This window comes from Muscardinus avellanarius (assembly GCF_963383645.1).
Source record: "Muscardinus avellanarius genome assembly, chromosome: 15".
In the NCBI taxonomy this organism is placed as follows: domain Eukaryota; kingdom Metazoa; phylum Chordata; class Mammalia; order Rodentia; family Gliridae; genus Muscardinus; species Muscardinus avellanarius.
This window is the reverse complement of record NC_137801.1, coordinates 19970633-19995530: the sequence shown is the minus strand read 5'-3', so window position 1 is coordinate 19995530 and position 24898 is coordinate 19970633. Positions and strand designations below refer to the sequence as shown.

The 24898-nt window shown below is 43.8% G+C and overlaps 1 protein-coding gene across 1 annotated transcript in view; it reads left to right on the top strand.

Annotated features, from left to right (window-relative positions):
* The window catches only part of DTNB (dystrobrevin beta), a gene marked incomplete at both ends in the record, with an annotated part of 203282 nt that overhangs the window by 109170 nt on the left and 69214 nt on the right, over positions 1-24898 (top strand). The window contains one exon of the mRNA XM_080711332.1: positions 23177-23254. Within this exon, the coding sequence (XP_080567458.1) occupies positions 23177-23254 (78 nt within the window). The remainder of the gene's footprint in view (positions 1-23176; positions 23255-24898) is intronic.

Here is a 24898-nt window from a genome sequence, read left to right as displayed (position 1 = left end):
TTATAGTTTTAAATGGCCCAGTATAAATCGAAAGAAGAATATTTTGTGAGATGCAATTATGGGACATTCAAATGTCAGTGTCCACAAATACAGTCATTCCCTCGGGCGGCAGCCAGCCTTAGTCGTCTACTCAGTCTTGTCCACGGCTGCTTTGGGGCTACAGCGGCAGGACTGAGTCGTCACAGCTGAGACCTCGTGAGCCGGAAATGTTTACTCTCTGGCCCTTCACAGAAAACCTTGCGCTGACCTCTGTTCTTAAAGAAGAGTAGACTAAATTTCAGCGTGCAAGAGCCTTGTGTTTCACGGTAGCCTTTTTATGAGTGATCGTCATCTGTGGTTGGGTGGTCCATGTTGTTTTCTCTACCCAGAGGTAAAGTCGAATTGGTAATTTCCTCTGTTGACGCATTCAGATAAAGTTCATTGCCTAGAACCAGACTGGCTCCTGGGAGAGAACGCCCCCATTTGTTTCTTACTGTCTTTGTAGACATAAATGTAGAGCAACTTTTGAACAGCTAAGCCAATGATTCTTCTCCTACTTTGCATCAGAAAAGAATTAATCCAGGCAATTAAAAAACCAATCCTTCCTCCCTCCCTCCTTCCTTCTTCCTTCCTTCTTTCCCTCTTTCCTTCCTTCCCTCCCTCCCTCCCTCCCTCTGTTTCTTCCCCTCCCTTTCATCATTTTGTCTTTTCTGTGGTACCAGGGATTGAACCCAGGTGTGTTCTGACTCTGTGCTACACACCCAGGCGTATTTTATTTTTACTTGGATACAAGATCTAGCCAGGTTGATGAGTCTCACAACTTGCTGAGGCTGTCCTCAAACCTGCGATCCTCCTGTCTCAGCCTCCCAAGTACTGGGATTACAGATATGTGCTACCATGCCTGGCCCCTGTTATTTAAATTGTACTATAATTATAAAATTATAATTAAAACAATACTCTTTTTGGTACTGGGGCTTGAACCCAGGGACATTAAACCTTCAAGCTACACCTCCAACCCTTTTTTTTTGTGTGTGTGTGGGTCTGGGGTTGGAACTCAGGGGCATTTGACCTCTGGCTACATCCCCTGCCCTATTTTTTATTCTTTATTTTGAAACCAGGTCTCACTGAGTTGCAGAGGGCCTCACTAAGTAGCCGAGGCTGTCCACGAACCACGATCCTCCAGTTCTCAGCCTCCCAAATGCTGGGATTACAAGCGTGCGCCACTACGCCCGGCAACCTCCAACCCTTTTAATTTCTTATTTTGGAATAGGGCCTTCTAATTTGCTGAAGTTGGCCTCAAGCCTGCCATCCTCTCTCAGCCTCCAAAGTAATGAAATTATAGGCATGTGGTACCATACCCACCTAAAGCCACACTTTAATGCTTTTATTTATTCGGATTTAGGCTCTCTATATGCATTACTTTGATTTGATCTAAAAAACATCTGTTTTCTCTCTTTTTCTACACCAGCCTCATAGATTTTCTCTTTGACCTTTAGACAGTTGTGCTTTGGTGTTTGTGATCTGGTCAATATAACACAGTAAATCTGCCTGCTTTGTTCTTCTCCTTTAAGTAGATTAGTAGAATTCACCAGAGCAGGAAATATGTCAGACCACTTGTAACCCTAAGAAAGACCTCTTGTCTGTTTCGTTCAGTTATAAACAACACATTTTAGTGACACTTGTTTTTAAAATTATGGCTGAGTCTGGAGTTGGAAGTGTTTGTGACAAGAGCACGTCCAGCCGTGCACCAAACCAAGTGCCTTGCCATTTGCAACTATTTTAGAAGCCACATTTGTCCCCTTCCTCCTCCTCCTCCTCCTCCTCCTCCTCTTCCTCCTCCTCCTCCTCTTCCTCCTCCCTCTCCTCCTCCCTCTCCTCCTCCTCCCTCTCCTCCTCCTCCTCCCTCTCCTCCTCCTCCTCCTCCTCCCTCTCCTCCTCCTCCTCCTCCTCCCTCTCCTCCTCCTCCTCCCTCTCCTCCTCCTCCCTCTCCTCCTCCTCCTCCTCCTCCTCTTCCTCTTCCTCCTCCTCTTCCTCCTCCTCCTCCTCTTCCTCCTCCTCCTCCTCCTCCTCCCTCTCCTCCTCCTCCTCCCTCTCCTCCTCCTCCTCCCTCTCCTCCTCCTCCCTCTCCTCCTCCTCCCTCTCCTCCTCCTCCTCCTCCTCCTCTTCCTCTTCCTCCTCCTCTTCCTCCTCCTCCTCCTCCTCCTCCTCCCTCTCCTCCTCCTCCTCCTCTTCCTCCTCCTCCTCCTCCTCCTCTTGAGTTACTAGCTGGGCTAATTATCCAAACAAATGGCTGATTAGTATAGACTTTATAACACTTCCCGAGCATCCTGCCTGGCGTGAGCAGGGCTGAGTCTGGTGCAGCGATGGAGTCTCCACTGAGGACCCTGGTACCATGATGCCTTTCTTGGACCACCAGGCAAATTCGAGTGCTCGTCACTGGAGAGGAGTATCACATTCATTCTGGGGGTCTTGGTCCCCTGAGACTGAACCTATTTGGAAGATTATAATTTTGAGCTATTTCTGACAGGTAAACGTCATACTTTAATCCTTAGATCATAGCTCATCTGCTATTAATTATCATATTGTGCGGTGATAGTTTTTTAAAATATACCCTTAATGATAATCTATCAGTTGCCCAACAGGCACCACATATTGTAGGCCTATTTATTTATTTTTTTAAAAATACCTTATGTGCTTTATTTATTTATTTATTTATTTATTTTAATTGGTGCGTTGTAATCATATATCACATTGGAATACAAGACTTGAGAGGATATACAAGCACACATCATCCAATTAGCCCTCATCCAGCCCCCATCCCATTCCCGCCCCCTCCCTCGATCCCATGCTAGTCTGGTGATTAACTTTGATACATTTGTTTATGTACCTCCTGTGTTTTAAAGAGGCTCCATTCTCCCTTATCCCATACCCTCTGATTGGTCACCTTAGTTGCTTCACTATAGGGCCCATTATTATTTCTTAATAATAAGAAGTATTATACTTATTATTTCTTACTAACACACTTTTATTTCTTTGGCCTTTCTGTTGCTCGCTTTTGACTGGTGCCTGAGTTTAGAACCCACCATATTGGCCTTCTCGTTCTTCTTTAACCTCTAATCTTAATTTGTGTACATATCCATAACAAATTAATCATCTTGAATTGCTCCCTTTCACCTATTACTTCCCTGTTTAAAAATCCACAAAAGCCCACTCCCTACAGAATAGGAGGCACTCCTCACGCTGGAATTTAAGGCCCTGTGTAACCTGGACCCACCTTACCTCAGGAATCTAATCTTTTACTACTCAATTTACGCAGCACAAAGCCCCTGCTGGCCAGTTCTGCCTCTTTGCTGCCCTTTGAGACCAGCGTACCCTCCCAGCCTCCAAGCTGACTCCTGGGGTCTTAGACCACCCACTGCACCCTTCCTGAATGCCCTGCCTGCCTGCCTGCCTCAGACCTGACAGTTTGTACACCCATGAGTCCAGATTACATTCTGCTCCATCCAGGAAACCCTGGAGGGAGCCCATCGTGTGCTCTCTTCTTCGCGGCCCTGATTCCTTTAGCTTTGTTGCTCCTGCCACTGGGCTCCTTCTTGACAGATTTCTTGGCGTGCGGGCCCAGGACTTGAGGATCGTGAACACTTGCTTTGCCCTCTCGGCTTTGTAAGGGCAGGTGGAGGACCCTTAGTGCCGACTTGTGCTTCTAGAGCTTGGAGCACAGCGCGAGTTCTCCATGAAGACTGAATAGCAACTTTCCTAGGTCTCTGTCTTCAAGACCTCCTTAGCAGACGTTGCTCGTTTGTTTAGTATGACATTGCTGATGGGAGGCTTTGGAGGGCAACCAAGGAGAGGTTACTTGTAAAGGCTTGAAATAATCCTGGAAATCAGTGGAAGGTCACAATGAGGCGTCGTCTCCTGGGGTGCAAAGCGGTCCTTCTCATTGAGCATACTCTTTCCCTTTTGGATGGTGTCAGTAGAATAATTGTAAAGTTAGGAATGCTGCCTCCGAGCATGAAGTGTGTGTGTGTGTGTGTGTGTGTGTGTGTGTGTGTGTGTGTGTGTTCCCTCAGTACAGGGGATGAAACTCAGGGACATTCTACTTCTGAGCTACACCTTCAGCCCTGTTTTATTTTATTTTGAAACAGGGTCTCACTAAGTTGCCGATGACCTCACTAAGTTGCTGAAGCTGGCCTAGAACCTGGACCTGGGGTCCTCCTGTCTCAGCCTCCCAAGTACTGGGGTTACAAGCATGCCCCACCACGCCTGCATCCAAGCTCGAATGTAAGGAAATCCATGGCTAAGTTGCACTGAATAATCTTCCTCCTTGTTGTTTTCATTTTTTTTAGTAGAATTCTTCGATTTAAGGGACTTCTTTTTCTCATTACTCATTTACTCAAGCTTTCACCTCCTCATGCTAAATTTTGTGTGAATCCAGCTGTTATTTTTCAGGCATTTCCTGTCTCCAGATTATCACAAGAAAAGCATTCTTAAGAGCTTTCCCATAGTTTATTGAGGTGAATATTTGATATATTCGTCTTGCTAGATCTTTGTGAGTTGAGTCCTGTTGAAAGCTTAAAACTCTAAAGCAGGTGTAATACGGAAAGATGCAGAAGGCACCTGCAGGACTGCGGCAGCATGAATTGAGGTCATATGACCAGTTTGTATTCATGCTGTAATATATTAATTTTGCACATAGATAAAGTGAATAAATACAAGGGCATGGCCCGAGGCTTCACACGGAACACATCTTCATCCTCTTTCGTGTTTCCTGCGGAGTTAGGACATTAATATGTAGTGTTTATCTGATTTTAAAGGCGCTCTGAGTTGTCGGCTCATTATCTCAATTCCTCCTCACATTTTCCAGGTGTCAGGTAGGAAACATTTTATTCCTGACCTTTCAGAACACCTGCAGTTGGAGCATGCAGTAATCAATTATAAATAGCAAAAGCCTAACGGACAACTTTCTAACCCACAAGCCCATCATCACAGGGGTCTGAAACCCGGTGTTTGTGTGTTTATTTGTTTGTTTGTACTGGAGATTGAACCTAGAGGTGTTCTACCTCTGAGCAACATCCTCAGCCTCCTTCTTTCCTTCCTTTCTCTCTCCCTCTCTCTCTTTCTAAAGCAGGGTTTCACGAAGTTGTTGAGGCTGGCCTTGAACCTACAATCCTCCTATCTCAGCCTCTCAAGTACTGAGATTGCAGGCATGTACCACCTTGCCCAGCTTGAAACCAGAATTTATACCATGGGTTAGCCCTCAAATCCCAACTCAAAAATTGGTTTTAAAGCTATGCTTTTTTGGATAGTACTCCCAGAGGCCTTTTTTTTAGAAAATGTGCTTTTATTGGTGCAGTGTAGTCTCACACCATAATGTCGATCATGGTGACAGTGACACACATGCACACACTTGGCGCCCCCCCCCTGTCCCCCTTCCCTCTACAGAGTACTGAGACTCACATTGGTATGTTCATATATGTACACATAGTCGGTGATAGCATTTCCATCAATGAACCTCAGCCTCCCCCCCTCCCCCTTAGACCACCTCCCTGGCTCCACTGGCGTTTCTCCTCCGTTGTCTGGATCCCTCCGCCATCCCAGTTACTCCCCAGCTTCTGCATATTAGAGAAAACATGGGACCCTCCGCTTTCCGTGACTGGCTAATCTCACTTAACAATGTTCTCCAGCTCCTTCCATTTTCTTGCAAATGACATAATTTTGCACAATGGTCTTCTACTCTGAGGCCTGTTAAAAAGCAAATATAAATCTTTTAGAGAGGAAGGCCATTAAAAAACACTGCTAGGCTGGGCGTGGTGGCGCACGCTTGTAATCCCCACACTTGGGAGGCAGAGACAGGAGGATCACAGAGGTTCAAAGCCAGCCACGCTGGCTTAAGAGACCCTGTTTCTAAGTAAAAATATAAAAAATAGGTGTCTGGGAGTGTAGCCCGGAGGTAGAAGGGTTTCCGGGAACCCCAGTACCACCAAAAAAACAACAACACTGCTAGCCTTGAATAATCTCCATAGATAAAGTTCCAGAGAATCAAACCCCCTCAGAAACATCAAAACCAAACTGGTGGGAGTGAGAATTAAGATGAACAATATAATAAAGCCTTATAAAGAGTTTGAATTATCGAAATATATAAATATGTACTGGCTGGGTGTGGTGGCCCACGCTTGTAATTCCAGCATTTGGTAGACTGAGACAGGAGGATGGCAGTTCGCAGACAGCCTCAGCTACTTTAATGAGGCCCTTCGCAACTCAGTGAGACCCTGTTTCAAAAATAAAAAGACTAAAAAATAGGGCTGGGGGTGTAGCTCCGAGGTACAATGTTCCTGGGTTCCATCCGCAGTACCACAAAAAAATAGGTAGATAGATAGATAGATAGATAGATAGATAGATAGATAGATAGATAGATAGATGGATGGATGTTTGTATTATGTTTTTAAAATAGGAGTATGCTAAAACTGTAAAGTATTATGAAGAAAACAAAGACAAAAAATTATCAGAAAATTTGAACAAGAATCAAATCAAATTTCTAGGAACTGAAAGAAAATTAGAAACCTCAATAGCATAAAGTAAATAATCAGATTATACATAGACTAAGACAAAATTAGTGAACTGAAAGATAAATCCAAGCAAATTATTCAGAATACAGTACACAGAGACAAAGAGATTAAAATGACTGTGTACAACAAAGTAAAATTATAGCACACAGATATTCCAGAAGTCAAAAAAACTAGAGGTGAGGCCAAAAGATAAGGATTGAAAATCATCCCAAGTTGATGGCAAATATCAGCGAATCCCAAATAAAAATTGTGTGTGTGTGTGTGTGTGTGTGTGTGTGTGTGTGTGTGTGTGGCATTCTACCTCCAAGCTATACCCCCAGCCCTACTTTTTATTCTTTACTTTGAAACGGGTTCGCACTAAGTTATGGAGGGCCTCACTAAGTAGCTGGAGCTGGCCTCAGACCTGTGAGCCTCCTGTCGCAGCCTCCCAAGTACTAGGATTACAAGCGTTTACCACCACTTCTGGCTTCCAATTAAAATTTTAAAAGAAAAATCTATCTCCGTGTACATCATAGTAAAGCTAAAGGAGAACAAATAGAAGACATAAAAGAGAGATTATTTACAAAGAATTGACAATTTTGCAAGAAATTGACCCCTCAAGAGTAACATTAAAAATTAGAAGACAGTGGAATACAACTTGGACGGTGATGACTGGTCTGACTTCCACTTAAAAGGATGATTTTTCACGGCAGAGAGAAGGGTTGAGGTGAAAGGAAGGATAGTCGTTGGGCAGGTTTTGAAGAGATCTGGGTGAGAGAGAAGTGCGTTGGGTGGACCCCGGGTGAGTAGCAGGGGAGGTAATGAGCTGTAGCCAGGTACATGATCACTGGATGTGTTTAGGCTGACAGGTTTGCTGACAGATTGGAAATGAAATTAGAAATAAACAGGGGTCCGATAACCTGATCAACTAAAGGATGCAGATGAGGACCACACTGGGTGCAGCTAGTTTGAGCCGGATGACAGCTGGACACCTTGAATTGTTCTTGACCTTCATGTGGAGATATCAAGTAGGCAGTTTATGTAAATTTAGGAGTGGTCATGAGATGTGCATGCTTGGAAATATAAATTTAGGATTTGACAACTTAAGAGATATTTAGATAGAGAAAAGAAAAATATATGAGGATCAAACCCCATTACTAGTTTCTTTAGATGATTATTTCGTTAATTGATTTTTTTGACATTTTTTCTAAGATGCATAATTGAGACAATATTTTAAATTTCCAAACACATAAAGCCCTTTATTGGTATTCTTCATGTTCTCTGCTATTATTGAATGTTGGTCAGAGTGGTATTCTGTATGATTATGATTCTTTGGGAGAGTTGAGATTACTTTTAGAGCCAAGTATCTAAAGAGTTTTTCTAAGCCGGGCATGGTGGCGCACGCTTGTAATCCCCGCGCTTGGGAGGCTGAGACCAGAGGATCGCACAGGTTCAAAGCCAGCCTCAGCTACTTAGTGAGGCTCTATTTCCAAATAAAAATATAAAATAGGTCTGGGAATATAGCCCAGAGGTAGAAGGCCTCTGGGTTCCACCCCCAGTACCACCAAAAAAATAATAATAATAAAAAGTTTTTCTAAACAGTCCCTGCATGTAAAAATATTATCATTGTTTTGTGAAGAGTTCTCCATGTTCACATTATATCAAGATTATTAATTATGTGTTCAGAAAAGATTAATTTTTAAAATAAAAATGTGTTCAGAAAAGATTATATTTGGTTTTTAAATAGAAATGAAAAGGTCCTAGGTGAAAGTACTAGCTGACCTAATGTAATAGAAGAGGCCGCGGTAAATGTTCCATCGAGAGCACATTAGATTCAAAAGAGCAGTTTTTATACCGTTTGTACAGAAATAAAGATGGCATCCGAGCAGGGTGTGGTGGCGCATGCTTATAATCCCAGCATTTGAGAGGCTGAGAAAGGAGAACTGTGGGTTCAAGACCAGCCTCAGCAACTTAGTGAGGCTCTCAAGAACTTAGCAAGATCCTGTTTGAAAACAAAAAAGAAAATTGTTTTAAGGGTCGGGGTGTATCTTAGAGGCAGAATGCCCCAGGGCGCAACCCCTAGTCATACACATGCACACACACGCACACAGCGACGTCTTGTGTTGTCACTAAAGCTTCACTGACTCAGGACACTAATGCCAAAGACGTAATTAATGACCTTGGACGAAACTGAGCCATGAAACCAAAAGCTACGTTTCTAAACCTTCAGGATTTTAAATATTACTGGTAGCACTGGAAATAGGGAAATGGGAGCAGGACCACAAGCGGCAGTGGCTTTTGATTTTTTCATTTTTAATAAGGGAAGATACCCTCGAACATAAGGTGTTCTTTCCCAAGAAAGCATCTCTAAAGGCCGGCTTAACCCAGGTGAACCTTCAGCGCTGTAAGGGAATCAGTTAAATGCCAGCTGCGGCAGCACAGGGAGCAGGCTGCAGAAGAGGTCCACGAGTTCACCGACTTCAGAAGGAAACGCCCTGGCCCCTCGACACTCCCGAGGGTTCCCTCAGAGCCCATCGACAGCAGGCCCTTGGCTTCCCGTGGAGGCTTCGTGCGGCGCTTCCCCAGGGGGACGGGGAGACCTCGAGTGGAGAGGCCGGAGGACGCCAGTGTCATCTGAAATCCACTGAGCGCACTGCACACACTGCAGCCAACCACGAAGGAGTGTGTGTGGAGGGAGGGAGAGCCAACCATGAAAGAGCCGGGTGGGAGAGAAAGGGAGAGATCCTTGCAGTCCGGCCATATCAGCTTAGGTAGCATCCTGGGAAGGTTTCGTAATCTGTAGGTCAGTCTTTACACAATATTTAGCCTTAGAAATTTTTTTCTTTTTTTTTTTTGTGGTACTAGGGATGGAACCCCAGAGCTATCTACCTCTGGGCTACACTCCCAGACCTATTTTACATTTTATTTGGAAGCAGGGCCTCACTAAGTTGCTGAGAGCCTGAGTGGCTGAGGCTGGCTTCGAACCTGCGCGATCCTCCTGTCTCAGCCTCCCAAGAGCTGGGATTACAAGCGTGCGCCACCACGCCAGGCTAGAAATGTTTTTAAAGCTAAGAATTTCAGATATTAATGAGGAATTTCTGTGAAACTGGAGAGAGTAATGGATCATTTCTGAATGTCTCTAAACATTTAACAAACTAGCCCACCTTGAAAAAGTTTGTAATAAGGTTGAAATCAGGAAGTGTGTGCCCTACAGCTTTGTTCTTCTCTTGGCAGCTGGTTCTGGCTATCCCGTACCTCCTACAGTTCCATTTAAATTTAGAATCAGTTCATCAGGTTCTGGGGGAAAAAAAAAAAAAAAGGGCATCCACAATTTCCGTAAGGATGCATGAACCCAGGGGTCAACTTGGGGTGTATTGTTATCTTAATAATCTTGTGTCTTCTAGTTTACAGATTTGAGATGCTTTTCCATTTATTTGGGCCTTCACTCTCTTTCGTTGATATTTTATAGCTTTTACTGTATAAGTCTTACACTTTGGTGACACGTATTCATAGGTATTTTATTCATTTTGATGCTATCATAACTGAAATTGTTTTCTTAATTTTATTTTCAGAGTGTTCACTGCTTATATGTAGAAATATAGCTTATTTTCTTCCTGTCAGTCTCGCGTCCTGCATCTTTGTGAGCTTACCGCTAATAATACTCTCTGTGTGGATTCTTTTAGGGTTTTCTATCTGTGAGATCATGTTATCTGCAAATAGAACGTCAGTAATTCTGCCTCCATATTTAAAGCCTCTGGTTATTTTAGACCATTTTCTGCTGTTGCTCTAATAATTGGTTTTCCTTCTTCCTCTACAGTATGGTTGTCTTTATTTCTTTTTCTTGTCTAATCATCGTAGTCGCTCTCATTCTCAAATGATAATTTAACTGGATTTAGAATGTAGCCAAAAGTCATTTCCCTTCACTCCCTGAGAATATCACTCTCCTCTGTTCCCTTGCAGTCAGTTTTGCTGAAGACAATTCGATTCTCCTTCTTTTCTCTTGAGTGTTACATATTTTGCTGGTAAGATTTTAGGATTTTCTTTTTAGAATTGGTTGGTCACCTGGAGTTTTACCATAGTCTGGATATAAGGTAACTTTCTATTTAATTGAATTTTTAATTTGTTTAATACTCAAGGCTCTTAGTCTCTGAAGGTTCATGTCTTTTTCAAAAATAAAAAAATTCTCAGCCATCATCTGTTCTAATAATACTTTAGCCTCTTTTTCAGTCTCCAGAGACCCTCTGGAGTTCCAAGATATAGTCCTTAAAACTCCTGGGTCTCGCTCATGTGTTTTAACCTTTTTTTTCTGTTTAGATAGACCAGTTTTTTTTATTTGATCACTCTGTGGAATTTGAAAAGCCTCAGTAATTATGCCTTTCATTTTTAAAGTCTCTGGTTATTTTTTAGAACTTTTTGTGCTATTATTCTAATATTTAGGTGTCTGAGGATTTCAGTATACTCATTTCATTTTATTTTATTTCTTTTTTTGTGGTACCGAGAATGGAACCCAGGGGCATTCTACTTCTGAGCTACAACCCCGAACCTATTTTTTATTCTTTATTTTGAAACAGGGTCTCACTAAGTTGCAGAGGGCCTCACTAAGTAGTTGAGGCTGGCTGCAAACCTGTGATCCTCCTTCCTCAGCCTCCCAAATGCTGGGATTACAAGAATGCACCACCACGCCCGGCTAAATATTACTAATTTTAAAGACCCTTTCAGATGCTCTGGTTTTTAGAAGGTGGGAGGGGCAGGACATACCTCGTCCAGCCTCCTCCATCCAACCCCCCCACCCCGGTGGCCTCTCCTGTGAGGTTCAGGACAGCTGAGAAAGAAGCAGCCCTTACTCAGCACTGTGGCTTCTCTCAGGAGGAACCTTCCTTCATTCTTTAGGCAGAGAGAGGGAGGTGGGAGGGAGATAAGGAAGGGGTGGGGGAGAGAGGGAGAGGGAAAGGAAGAGGGAGAGGGAGGGAGGGAGGGAGGGAGAGGGGGAGGGAGGGAGGGAGAGAGAGAGAGAGAGAAAGGGAGGGAGGGAGGGAGGGAGAGGACATTCTTCCTGTTTAAAGTTTGATTCAGCAGAGCCTGCCATGAGGCAAGGCCAGTGCTGGGGCCTACGAGGCCTGGATCGGAGCCTGCCGAGGGACAAGGCCAGTGCCAGGGCCAGCGAGGCCAGCATCTGAGCCTGCCATGAGGCAAGGCTGCTACTGAGGCCTCCAAGGCCGAGATTGGAGCCTGCCGAGGGGTTAGGCCAGTGCCGGGGTCAGCAAGGCCGGGATCGGAGCCAGCTGTGAGGCAAGGCCGGTGCTGGGGCCTCCAAGGCCGGGATTGGAGCCTGCCGAGGGGTTAGGCTGGTGCTGGGCCAGCAAGACCAGGATCGGAGCCTGCCGTGAGGCAAGGCCGGTTCTGGGGCCTCCGAGGATAGGATAGGAGCCTGCCGAGGGTTTAGGCCAGTGCTGGGGCCTCTGAGGCCAGGATAGGAGCCTGCCGAGGGTTTATGCCCGTGCCAGGGTCAGCAAGGCCAAGATCAGAGCCTGCTGTGAGGCAAGGCTGGTACTGGAGCCTCCGAGGCTGGGATCGGAGCTAGCCGAGGGGTTAAGCTGGTGCAGGGGCCAGCGAGACCAGGATTGGGGCCTCCCATGAGGCAAGGCCAGTGTTGGAGCCAGCGAGGTCGGGATCAGAGTCCTCTGTGTGGCCAGGCCTCTACTGGGGATGTCAAGAGTGGGATCGGAACTTTCAATGCAGCATGCACAGAGAAATATCACAGAAAGTAAAAACCAGATGCGTCCCCTAGCTAGCAAAATCTAGGAGGAAAGGGGTAAAAGGAGGAGGTTGAGTTGCAGAAAGGGCCCTATAGAGAAGCAATTAAGGTGACCAGTCAGAGGGGATGGCATGGGGAGGATAGAACCTCTTTAAAACTCAGAAGGTATGTAAACAAATGTATCAAAGATAATCACCAATCAAACATGGTATTGAGGGAGGGGGAGGGAATGGGATGGGGATTGGATGAGGGCCCATTGGAATACAAATCTTGTATTCCAATGTCATGTATGATTACAATGCACCAATAAAAAAAAATTTTTTTAAAGTTCAATTCAGGAACCCTTCATCACTTGACACATTTGGGTTTTACCTAATCCATTATTTGGAGTTACCATGAATGATAAATAGAATCATAAAATCTCAGGTATGCAAAGGACATATTCATTATTGAATGAATATTTTTCAGGCACTGCTCTGTCCCCGTCATGGCTTTAGGTGAGCAGCGTGATAACAGTAAAATACAGAGGTGGGGCAGGCCCTGAGGACCCTGCTCTCACGAATCTCACAAGCTCTGGAGTAAAGCGAGTCAACTAATAAAAACACTAATTGTATGTAGTTACAAATTGTGATAAATACTATAAAATAAGCTGGGCGTGGTGGCGCACGTTTGTAATCCCCGCGCTTGGGAGGCAGAGACAGGAGGATCGCGCAGGTTCGAAGCCAGCTGCATGCGCTGGCTTAGGAGACCCTGTTTCCAAATAAAAATGTAAAAATAGGTCTGGGAGTGTAGCCCGGAGGTAGAAGGGCTTCCAGGAACCCCAGTACCACCATAAATAAATAAATAAATAAATAAATAAATAAATAAATAAATAAACTATAAAATAAGACAATGCTATTAGAGTATATAGCCAGGACTTTTTGTTTATATTTTATGGTAAGGAAAAGGATTGTCAAACTTGGGGGGCTGAGACAGGAGGATCACAGGTTTGAGACCAGCCTCAGCAACTTAGCAAGGCCCTCAGCAAGTTGAGTGAGACCCTGCTTCCGAATAAAAAAGTAAAGCTGGGTGTGGTGGCGCACGCTTGTAATCCCAGCATTCGGGAGGCTGAGACCAGAGGATCGTGGTTCACAAACAGCCTCAGCTACTTAGTGAGGCCCTCTGCAACTTAGTGAAACCCTGTTTCAAAATAAAGAATAAAAAATAGGGCAGGGGGTGTGGCTCAGAGGTCAAATGCCCCTGGGTTCCATCCCCAAACCGCAAATAATAATAATTAATAATAATAATAATAATAATAATAATAATAATAGTAAAATAGGACCGGGAGTGTAGCTCAGAGGTAGAACCCCCCCCCTGGGTTCAATCCCTAGTAGCACACGCGTGCGCGCGCGCGCGCACACACACACACACACACACACACAGTGGAACACTGTATCCACCTGAAATCTTAGGTGAGTAGTGGTGAAGCTGTGTACTGCAATGAGGCAGGGCCTCCTGCCCTCGCTCCCCACAGGTCACTGAATCGCCCAGGGGCAGTGTGTGACGACCACTGTGTTAGAACCAGCCCTCGTCTCCCAGCTGGCCAGCCGGGGATGGCGGTCACTGCCCAGAGCCAGGCAGGCCGCGTCATCCCAGCACCAGACCGGAGCAGGAGGCCGACTCTCCCATGCTGAGCCTCTCCACGCCCCACTGCCTCCTCAGAAGATGTCAGTCACCAGTATTCTGTGTTTCTTTTTCCCCCTGAAATTAATTTTACCTATTATTGTTCACACTGCTCTTCACATTTTATACGTATCTCTCGTGTGTGTCCCTGACCTTGAAAGATATTATCCACTCTTGTTTCGTATGCTCCTGTTTCAGATATGTAGTGCACTCTTCTATTCCAACATGTGCGTCCATTTTACTTTTCTTTCTTTTTTCTTTTTTTTTTTTTTTCTTTTTTTTGCAGGTCTGGGGATGGAGCCCAGGGGCATTCGACCTCAGAGCTACATACACCCCCTGCCCTATTTTGAATTCTTTATTTTGAAACAGGGTCTCACTGAGTTTTACTTTTCAACTTTCATTTTTTACACTGAAGCATTTATATTGAATCAGCGGTCTGGACGTCTGGCTTGGCTTCCTCACATCTCTCTCTATTCTTACCGGGCGCGCGAGCCGCCAGCGCGGGCTTCATCTTGACGTCCTCTGTCGTAGCGTTAGTGCTGTGCTGTTTTGTTTGGGTTCTGGTTTGTTGTGGGGCCTGTGTTTGACTGGAGTAGCAAACCACGAAGACTCCTCTGGAAGCCTGAAGCGGTGGTGAGAGTGGAAGTGGACAGGAGGTGGCCGTGCCGCGGGGCAGCGACTGCGCAGGGGAAGGCCTTTGCCCTGACTTGGGAGCCCAGCGGGCAATGGATGGCTCGGGGCAGAACGCTGATGATGGAGGCTTGCTCAGGAGTCACCTCAGCCTCGGGAAGTCAGACAAGCATCAGTAACAACAGAGTAGTTTTCTGGACACCAGCAAACCAACAGAAGACTGTTGTGATATTTAGGTGAGTCACCAGGTGAAGGCTGAATTTGAGAGCCGTGGTGAGCTGAGGTGAGCGAGAGGTGGCGAGTGGCGGGCCTCCTCTCCTTGCAGTGCTGCTCCTCGGCTCCGGCTGCCCTCTGATGCCGCTTGATGAGTGGAGAGGCTCCCGTGTCCCTTTCTCACCCTGCTTGCGTTCCCACACAACTTCTCTGCAGCCAACAGAAACCCAGCCTTGCTCCCCACGCCTGCCTCCCCGGGTGGCTCAGACACAGGACCGCAGGCCTCATCTAGGCTCAGCAGTTAGGAGGAGGCCGTGGGACGCAGGGCCGTTCCTCACAGTCCTCATCCGTGGAATCGCCGCCCGGGTTCATCAGGTTTCTAATTTACAGTAAGACTTGGATTAGTTGCGGCTGACTATGCTTCATCTCGAGGCTTCTGAGGAGTGCTACGACCGGCGTGCGGCGTCTGCCTTCCCGCGGTCAGCCACAGTGGACTGACTCAGAGCGTGGCCTGTGCCCTCTACCACTCTCCCCAGAACGCTCTGTGAGATGAACCACCCAACCTTAGGGCAGAGCCTTCGTCACGTGGCCGCTGTTTCCTTAGAGACAGTCCTAGCAGTGTGGTGCCCGGGACGCCAGGTCCACCGAGGGAGAAGCAGCGTTGACGACAGAGCACAGCGTGGCCTTTGGGTTTTGGCTGCTTACGCCACTGGGCTGAGGGTGATCGTGTTCAACTTTGGAAGATGCTACATGGAGCCCCTGGAACAGATTTCAGTAATGATCATGTGAACAGGTCAGGAGACTGTGTCACAGGTTTCAGTGACCTCTTTGTGAGCAGTAATTGTCGAGGCATTGAAGTTTTCTTTCTTTCTTTCTTTTTTATTTTTTTTTTTTTCTTTTTGGTGGTACTGGGGTTCCTGGAAGCCCTTCTACCTCTGGGATACACTCCCAGACCTATTTTTACATTTTTATTTGGAAACAGGGTCTCCTAAGCCAGCGCATGCAGCTGGCTTCGAACCTGCGCGATCCTCCTCTCTGCCTCCCAAGCGCGGGGATTACAAACGTGCGCCACCACGCCCAGCCTTGATGTTTTTTTAAACACAGGAGTAAACAGCACTCTCTTTATGATGTTAGTAACATCTTCCCCTCTAAGTCTAATGAACAGGATGAACAAGGAAGGGGAGATTCATTGTGGAAAGGGTTTTTTTTTTTTAAATAAAATAGTACATTTCTATTGATTTGGGTATCTGTTTTGTAAGACTCTGGACTTTTTTTCAATATAATGATACTAAACGGAGCAATACTATTAATTTGCTCATCATTGTCTCATTTTATAATTCGATCCTAGAGGGACAGAAAAATACCTGGGCTCTTCTGCACATCTCTAGACACTGTTTAGTGGTGAAAGTGTAAGGATATGTTTGTGGTCAACCTTTCCTTCCTGAGAAGTATCTCAATAAATAAGGCCGATACCACAAATGGGTATGTCGAAAACTGCTAGAAATAGACATCGAAGCCTCTGTGTCTATTGGTAGGGTTATTTTGGCCTTTTTAAAAACATTAACAAATTCATTGCAACATACTTAGATTAGTAGCTTACTTCAGAAATTTGGTATTTTTTTGTTGGTTAATTATTATAAAGGACCAGTGAAGTAAAATGTACTTCCTAGAAGTCAAAAACACACGCCAGGAAAGCGCTCTTCTGCTGAGCCTCAGTCCCACTCCCTGCATTTCTTTCTAAGTTAGCAGCCTGGCTGATATAACAGACGATTTGCTCATTGAATGCATATTTTTATCAAACTTAAATTAGGAAATTTCAAGATCTTAGAGTCATCCTAATACATTGGAAATGTGTTTTTGAAGAAAATCGTTTATTCTGGCGTATCTAGTTTTCCTGGGGTGGCCTGGCAGTAGTTAAGCATGGGAGCTCAGCCCCGCAGGGTGGAGTGCAGATAGGCTGGGGAAATAACAAACCACCCAACAACTATACTCTAGGACGATCACTGTCTTATCTTCCTATAGAAGGTTTACAAGAACTATGATCTAACATCACAGTATAGATTTTAATTTATAAACTAAAGAGCCTCAACTAAGTGTTCTCTGGAAAGACAGCAAAGATGATAGAGCCACTTTGCCACCATGTTTGAAAAAATTCTCAAGGGTGTCACTGCCTTGGTTCAATACTAATTGTCCCAAATTTGGCTTTGTGACCCCAAGAACGTTCCTCCACTCCATGCCTCAGTTTCTCCATATGGAAAAGAACAGTAATGGTGTCTACCTCACTGGCTTGTTGTGAGATTTAAGTGGGTGAATCCCTGGGAAATCCTCTCAGTGAGTTAGATACATGTTAAGCAGTAAGCATTGCTGTTGTTGTTATAGACTAAATAAATAGACAGGCTCCACTGCTGACTGTTTTACTAAATCTCAGAAGGTAAAATAGAAGGGGAAAACATGGTCATAGACTAAGTAGAAGACATTTAGAGTGTGATAGAGAGTAATATACCACTGCCTCCAGTAGGGGAAGGAGAGCCCGCCCCAGATACAAACACTGCAGAAATACCTACCAAATAGAAGAGAGGATAAGTTCTTACCGTCTAGATGAGGAGATAATTCAGAATTATAGAAGATGTTTTCTCTCCCTCCCTTTCTGAGGGGTGGTCGTGGTCCAGATTGGGAGATTATAAAACTCTAGATCTACTCAAACCATTTCATGGTCTTCTACAAATATCAAAGGGATGTGTGTGTGTGTTACTGAGGATTGGGGATTGAACCCAGGGGCGTTCAACCTCTGAGCCACCCCCAGCTCTACTTTATTTTTTCAAACAGTGTATCACTAAGTTTTGGAGGGCCTCGTTAAGTCGCTGAGGCTGGCTGTGAACCTATGAGCCTCTGTCTCAACTTCTCTTTTATGCTTGCTTTCTTTTTTTTTTTTTTTTTTTTTTTTTGCAGTACTAGAGATTCTAGAGTTTGAACCCAGGGACATTCTACCTCTGAGCTATACCCCTAGCCCTATTTTATTCTTTATTTTGAAACAGAGTCTCACTAAGTAGCTGAGGCTGGCTGTGAATCTGCAGTCCTCCTGTCTCAGCCTCCCAAGTATTGGGATTCCAAGTGTGTGTCGCCTGGCTCTCAATAAGCTTTCTTAATAACAAAAATAGTATAAGCTCACGTTAGAAAAATTGATTCGGTATAATTATAGATTTTTTCTGTTTTTTTCTACCTTATAATTTTTTTTTACATTAAGCATCTTTTCTCTGAGAATGAGGAAAAGTTAGACTTGAAGGATCAAGAAAGCACTAGAAAGCATAAACAAGAGAACTTATCCATAATTTCACTTATCTTAACATTCCTTCAGACATTTTATTTTATGCTTATTATATTATTCAATTGAGACCTTGCTGTATGTGTGTTTTTATGTATAAATAATTGTGTCTATTTTAGAGGGTTATTGTGAAGATGAATAATGTATTTAAGGCTCTAAACACAGTGTCTGAATGATACATACCAAATATACAATAACTGTTAGTATTGCCACCACAATTACCTTGCCCTTTCTCTTGTATATTGGTGCTGGGATCGAAACCAGGGCCTCAGGAGGCTAGGCAGGCACTTTGCTACATTCTCAGCCCTGGACCTTCTAATTTTTACCTTGTGCATGCTAAGCGTTCGTCCAAGTAATTAAGAAGTCTCCATAAACATTATTTTTAATAGAAGTAAATTATTCCACGTGATTAAGGACATACGGTTTACTTTTCCCCTCCTCATATTGGACACTTGGGTTACCTCCAAAATGATCCTATCATAAATACTAGTTCTCTCATTACTAGTTAATGTAAATCTATCTTTGCGTTTCTGATTAATTCCTTGGAATAAGTTCAGAGTGTCTGAATACTTTGTAAGGTCTTTGATGGGCGTATTGCCAAATTGGCTTGACTTTATTTTCATTCTTGACTAGTAGTAAGTTAAGGATGTTTATTTAAAAAAAAATCTCCAGTCCTATGGATTGCCTTTTTTAAAAATCATTTTTTAAGCTGGGTGTGGTGGTGCACGCTTTTAATCCCAGTGCTTGGGGGGCGGAGACAGGAGTATCACACAGGTTCAAAGCCATCTTATTTTACAAAAAGATTCCCAGGTGATTTTTGTGTATATCCCTTATAAAAATGGCTATTATAATAAACTCCTAGAATTATCTTTTAAAACCCCAACTATAGTCGCATTATTCTTTGGCTTAAAAGCATTCAGTGCTTCCCTTGTCTCCAATATAAAATTCAGATTTACCCCCTTTCAAAAGCCTTGGGGTCTAACGCATTGAGTTAGATAAAGTGTGCTGTTTTCATAGTGGTTCTATCTAGGATAATTTAACTTTCTTCTGTATCTGGAAAAATTCTTCTCCTCACCTGTTACTTCACCTCTAGGGTCTCCTCTGACTTCCTCCCTTTATTTCTCCTGGCAGGAATAACAGGGCTGTCTACACTTGATTCTGTCTCTGTCTCTCTGTCTGTCTGTCTGTCTGTCTGTCTGTCTGTCTCTCTCTCTCTCTCTCTCTCTCTCTCTCTCTCTCTCTCATTGGTGCATTGTAGTCGTACATCTTAATGGAGTACAAGATGGTAGAGGCACACGTGTACACATTACTCATTTAGCCCTTCCACAATTCCCACCCATTCCTTCCCTCCCTCCTTCTCATGTTTGGCTTAGTGATTGACTTTGATATGTTTGTGAATGCACATCATGTACATTAGGGAATTCCCTCTTCCTCCCTCTCATCCCCTCAGTTAGGTCACCTTATTTGCTCATCTATGGTTTCTCCTTTCTCATCTAGAGTTCCTCCTGTGACCCCTTTTCTTCCTAGATTCCACATATTAGGGAGAGCATCCAATCTTTTACTTTTTGTGACTGAGTTATCTCACTTAGCATAATGTTCTCCAGTTCCACCTATTTCCCTGCAAATGACGTAATTTTGTTTTTCTTTATGGCTGAGTAAAATTCCATTGTGTACATATCCCATAGTTTTCTAATCCATCCATCTGTGGATGGACACCTCGGCTGGTTCCACAGTTTGACAATTGTGAATTGTGCGGCTATGAACATAGACACACAAGCAGTAGTTTGGTAGTTTGGTTTTCATTCTTTTGGGTAGATACTCAGAAATGGTATTGCTGGATCATATGGTAAGTTCATTCCCAGTCTTCTGAGGATCTTCCATACTGTTTTCCAAAGTGGTTGCACTAATTTGCAATCCCACCAACAATGTCTTAGAGTTCCCACTTCTCCACATCCTCGCCAGCATCTGTTGTTATTTGTGTTTTTAATGATTGCCATTCTAATTGGAGTTAGGTGAAGTCTTAGGGTAGTTTAGATTTGCATCTCTCTGATTGCTAATGATGTTGAACATTTTTATATATTTATTGGCCATTTGAATTTCTTCTTTTGTGAAGTGTCTATTTAGTTCACTTGCCCATTTTTTGATTGGGTTATTTGCTTTCTTAGTAGTGAGTTTCTTGAGTTCTCTGTATCTTCTAGATATTAGTCCTCTATCAGAGAGATAGTTGGCAAAAATTTTCTCTGTCAGCTCTCTGTTGAGATTCTTGATAGTTTCCTTTGCTGTACAGAAGTTCTTCAGTTTAATGCAGTCCCATGTATTTGTCCTCCTTTTAATTTCTTGTGCCTTCAGGGTCTTGTTGAGAAAGCACTTGCTTTATTTCACTCATTATTTGGCCTTGTGATTATCTGTTTCCATATCTGTATAGTTTGGTCATCAAGATAAAGATTGTCTTTCTTATGTTTTATGAGTAGCCACCCAGGAAGTATGTCTCTTATCCTTTGATTAAGAAGTAAATTCTCTCCAAGACTTTTTAAACCCATTCTTCTGACTAGCAAATTACTTTCTACCTTCGACCTGTTCACCAAGTGCTTCTTGCTGAGATCTTCACCAAAGGAAGACATAGACCATCTGGTGATATGTTCAAGGTATTCAACTGGTTTCAAATGTTAAAGGTCAACAAAACCTATCTGATCATTATTCTAATTCTACTGATTTATAACTTTCTGTTATTTGTGTCAGTAATGTCTGCTTCACACCTGAAAGTATTCTTTTTAACTGTGTCTTCAGTAAAGTGTTTTTTTAAGCCTCAAATAACTTTTGGTGTATTACATCCTCCAAGTATGCATCAGAATTGTTGGCTTTCCCAGTGGACTGTGGCTCTCTCTGGCAGAGATCCTGCACCAAAGACCTTCTTGATTTTTGCAAATGCCTCTTTCATCTTGGTCTAGAAACACATACCTGTCTCTGGCAAAACAAATTAGGAGTCAAAAAGGGTATGAAAGTTGGGGGCAGTTATGAGTTTACAGAATACAGTGTTATCACTACTGTCTAGCTCTGAATATTAGAGAAAGGACTTCTTTATGTGTGTGCTAAAGATAACAATTGAGCATGTTATCTACCACGAGATGGATATGATTATAAAGACTTTTGTGGAACTGGAACTAACAAAATGCTACAAATCATAAAACTTTATCACATGGATTCATGTTCAAGGAATTAAATTTTTTTTCTTTTGTCATATCTCCTCTGAGAATGTCAGAAAGGAAATTGAATGAAGTAGTATCTTTTAATATTGAAATAAACTAGGAAACTGTGTTATTTCTGAAAGCAAAATGGAGATGTCCTTATTGTGTTTTGGAAGCGGATTGCTAATAATAATTTACTAAAGAAGCAAAGCCTCTTCCTTTTCCAGGAGCAGGCTGTTTCTAGTGCCCTCAAGAAGCTGTTCCGCTGTATTTGTTTTTTCATAGGAATTGTCTCCTTGTTTGATTTGGACAGTTGATCTAAAAGAACCAGAGGCAAAAATACAAATTTAGAACTAAAAGTAAGCTAATCCCTGCGTTCTCTTTCATCATTAGTCAACCTAAAACCACCGCGCACTTGATTATAACTCAGGGCAGCCACTTGCATTAATAGCCCTGGAACTCTGGCTGTCTGTGTGGAACTGGATTCCAGCCTGGGAAGGTGCGTTTCAGTTCTGAATGTCTTACTTAGGGACTGTCACCCGAGGGAAGAAATGTAGAACAGTAAACATGGTCCTGTGGCTTAAAATTCAAGAAGCCTAAATCCACTTCTTGTAAATTATTTTCCATTTTGGATCCTCTCCATTAAATGAGAAATCATTTTTTTTTTTAAAAAGTTCCCTACCCAGGAATGAAATTGGTTTAAAAATAAAAAGAAGTACACAGGTAGGTAGAGAAATCTATCCCTCTCTTGTTCTCTAGGTTCCTTGGCTCTTCCTAAAATGTCTCCCCAAGCCTTTATTTGAGTGTTCTCTGAAACCTGAAAAATAATAATAGTGGCAGACCCTTAATATTCAGCAAGCGTAGCTAAATATGACCTCCTCAAAGCCATTTTACATAGTTAGCTCTGTTCTCAAAGTTGAGGAGAAACCAGCACCTAGCTAAGACAGGAACTTCTGGCTCCTCGGTCCTGCTCCTGAGGGACGGGTCTCTCTGAGAAGCACTTCTTTCTGCTTACGAGCGGAAGTGGGAGGTTTCCCAGCAGGCACACTTGGCAATAGTCATGTGGCTCCAGATGCAACACAGAAAGCTTTTGTGGCTGACCCTGGTGGGGGGAGAAGGGCTGAGGAGTGGCTGGAAGGCCAGATAATAGACTCCTTTTGATAAGTTGGGGTGCTTTCTCTCTGGACTCTCCCAAGAGCGCGAAATAGGCTTGAGTCCAGAAAACCAGCAGCTAAGGGCAAGCTACAAAAATGCTCACCTTCAAACGTAAGCTCGAGTAGGTTACAAAGGGCGATATTCTAATTAGTGTGCCAGCATAGAGTCTGGACTCATTGAAGATTCTAGTGAAGGATCAATAAAACTTGGCCCCAGTGTCTTGTTTTTTAGTTTAGTATTTAGCTTTGATTCGAAAGAAACATTTATTTGCAAACCAAATATGAGGAAGGACAATGAGCTATAACCAAATCTCAGGAAACACATATGCTTGACGTCCTGACCCACGTGACGTGCAGCAGACACCAGCCTCGTCGTCGTGCACCCAAGATGGAGAGAAGATAACTTTCTTCTGATCAACTGGCAACTTCCATACCCTGGTGCATTAAAACCCCAGAGCAAAGCCATAAGGCGCCAGCTAGTACTGGTGTCTATAACGTATCGCTTCCCTGGACGCCATAACAGCTCCTGTCCTCTGGCCTTGTGAGGGAGAAGCCCTCCGTGTTGAGTTTACTCAGGCTTGAAGTATTGATTTCTGCGCCCACGCCCCGTGTGGCCCACTGTGCTTATCAGGAATGATAATTGGTTCCTTTGCCCTTATCGTCATTTTTTCACTCGTTTCTTCTATTCCTGTTGGTAATTATTAATACAATGTAAATGTGTTTTCTTTCAGTCCTCCTCGCCCTTTGGCTAATATGAATGACGCCGTGGTCAGCCACATGTCCTCCGGAGTGCCCACTCCCACCAAGAGGTATGTATGGCTTGTGCGTGCGCTGGACACAGTGTTCTGCCACAGCCAGACCCTCAAAACCTAAGGCCCACAAGCAGAGCATCCCACAGACCAGAAAGGGCTGGTGCTCTTCCTCCCCCTTTGACTGTCTTTTAAAATTATTTTCTGTTCCTATCCTCCTCTTTTTCCCTGGCTGATTCACACATACAGCAATTGACGTTCGGCTCTGCCCGAGTTGCGCCCCAGGTGGAAACTTCCCTGTGACAAGCAAGCGTGGTGTCAGAGTGGATTAGGCACGTTTGAGATTTTTTCTTAACATTAAACAATATTTTAATAATCATGAGTTTCAACAGTTTTGCATTTGGTTTCTTTAAGTGTCAAAAATCGTTTCTGTTTCTGATTAGACTATATAAATTGAATTAATTCCTTATAAATATTCTCCTTAGTCATTCTGTATATGTTTCATAAACATTTAAGTTGAAAAGCTTACATCTCTCTCTCTTAGTTGTACAAAGAGTTTGCTTTAGGGTCCTTCAAGGAATGAGAATTCTGTACTTTTTTCTCCTCTTTATTTAATTTTCCCTTCTCCGAAATTCTCTTAGGACTTAAAAGAACTGTATAAAATGACATACTTTCTATTTGATTTAAGCTGTTCCGTGACCAGAGCAATGAACAAGCTCCCTCAAGGGCACAACCGTTAAAGAATTCTAACAGTCATCACTCAATAAGAAAAAAATTAAAAACCCACAAAAACTCCCAACCCACCCAGCATGTCCTTCCTGGGGGGAAAAACCGTTTTGTGCCATATGTACTGATTGCTTTGGAGTAGTTCAGCTACGGAAACGTCATCTTGTTTTATAATATTTGACTTAATATATAATGCTTAAGGCCAGTGAGGTTTGTTCCCATTGGCTAAGCTCCTAGAGTGATGTTTCTCCAACCTGCTTGATGAGAAGATACCCCAGGGGGCTGGTTAAAAATACACACTGCTCAGACCACATCAGACCCAGGGAATCGGAGTCGCCAGGTTAGCGTCCTGAGTGGATGCGGAGCAAGTGTCCCGATGGTTCTTGCCATCAAGTAAGGCTCGCTTGGGAAGCAGCCGTAGAAGGAAGCAAGGGACCGAGCGGTAGGCTGCCCTGGAAGAGAGGATATAGGGACTGAGCAGATCAGAGTGACCAGACGAGGCAGCCTTATCTGTGTGGAGACTCAGGACCCTGACCAGGTAAGCAGGCCGCCTGCAGCCTTGCTAGACATTTCAGCAGGACAGCAGTCAGGTTGTCTCCCAGGCCGAGCTGAGGGCCGTGCGCTCGACCCTGGCCTCTTGGGCCAGCCTGCCCGAGTCTGCATGCTCCTTATCTTTTTATCTGTAAGAAGATGGGGTCAGTAATAACATCTACCTTGTGGGGGTTAGATAAGGATTTAATTTATTTTCTTTTATTGGAATGAGGGTACCGGTGAGGAAGAAACAGAATAACATAGAGGTCATGCCATCTGGAGGAAGAACAGGACACGAGGATCACACAGCAGCCGACCTCCCCGCCTACGTGGACAGGGCAGCAGCCCTTCTGACCTTAGTCTTGAGTGTTTTTACATTAAACACCAATAGCATTCAAACCTGGGAAGACAAGCTGGGGAGCGTTCAGCTGGGAGGTTTTATGCTAA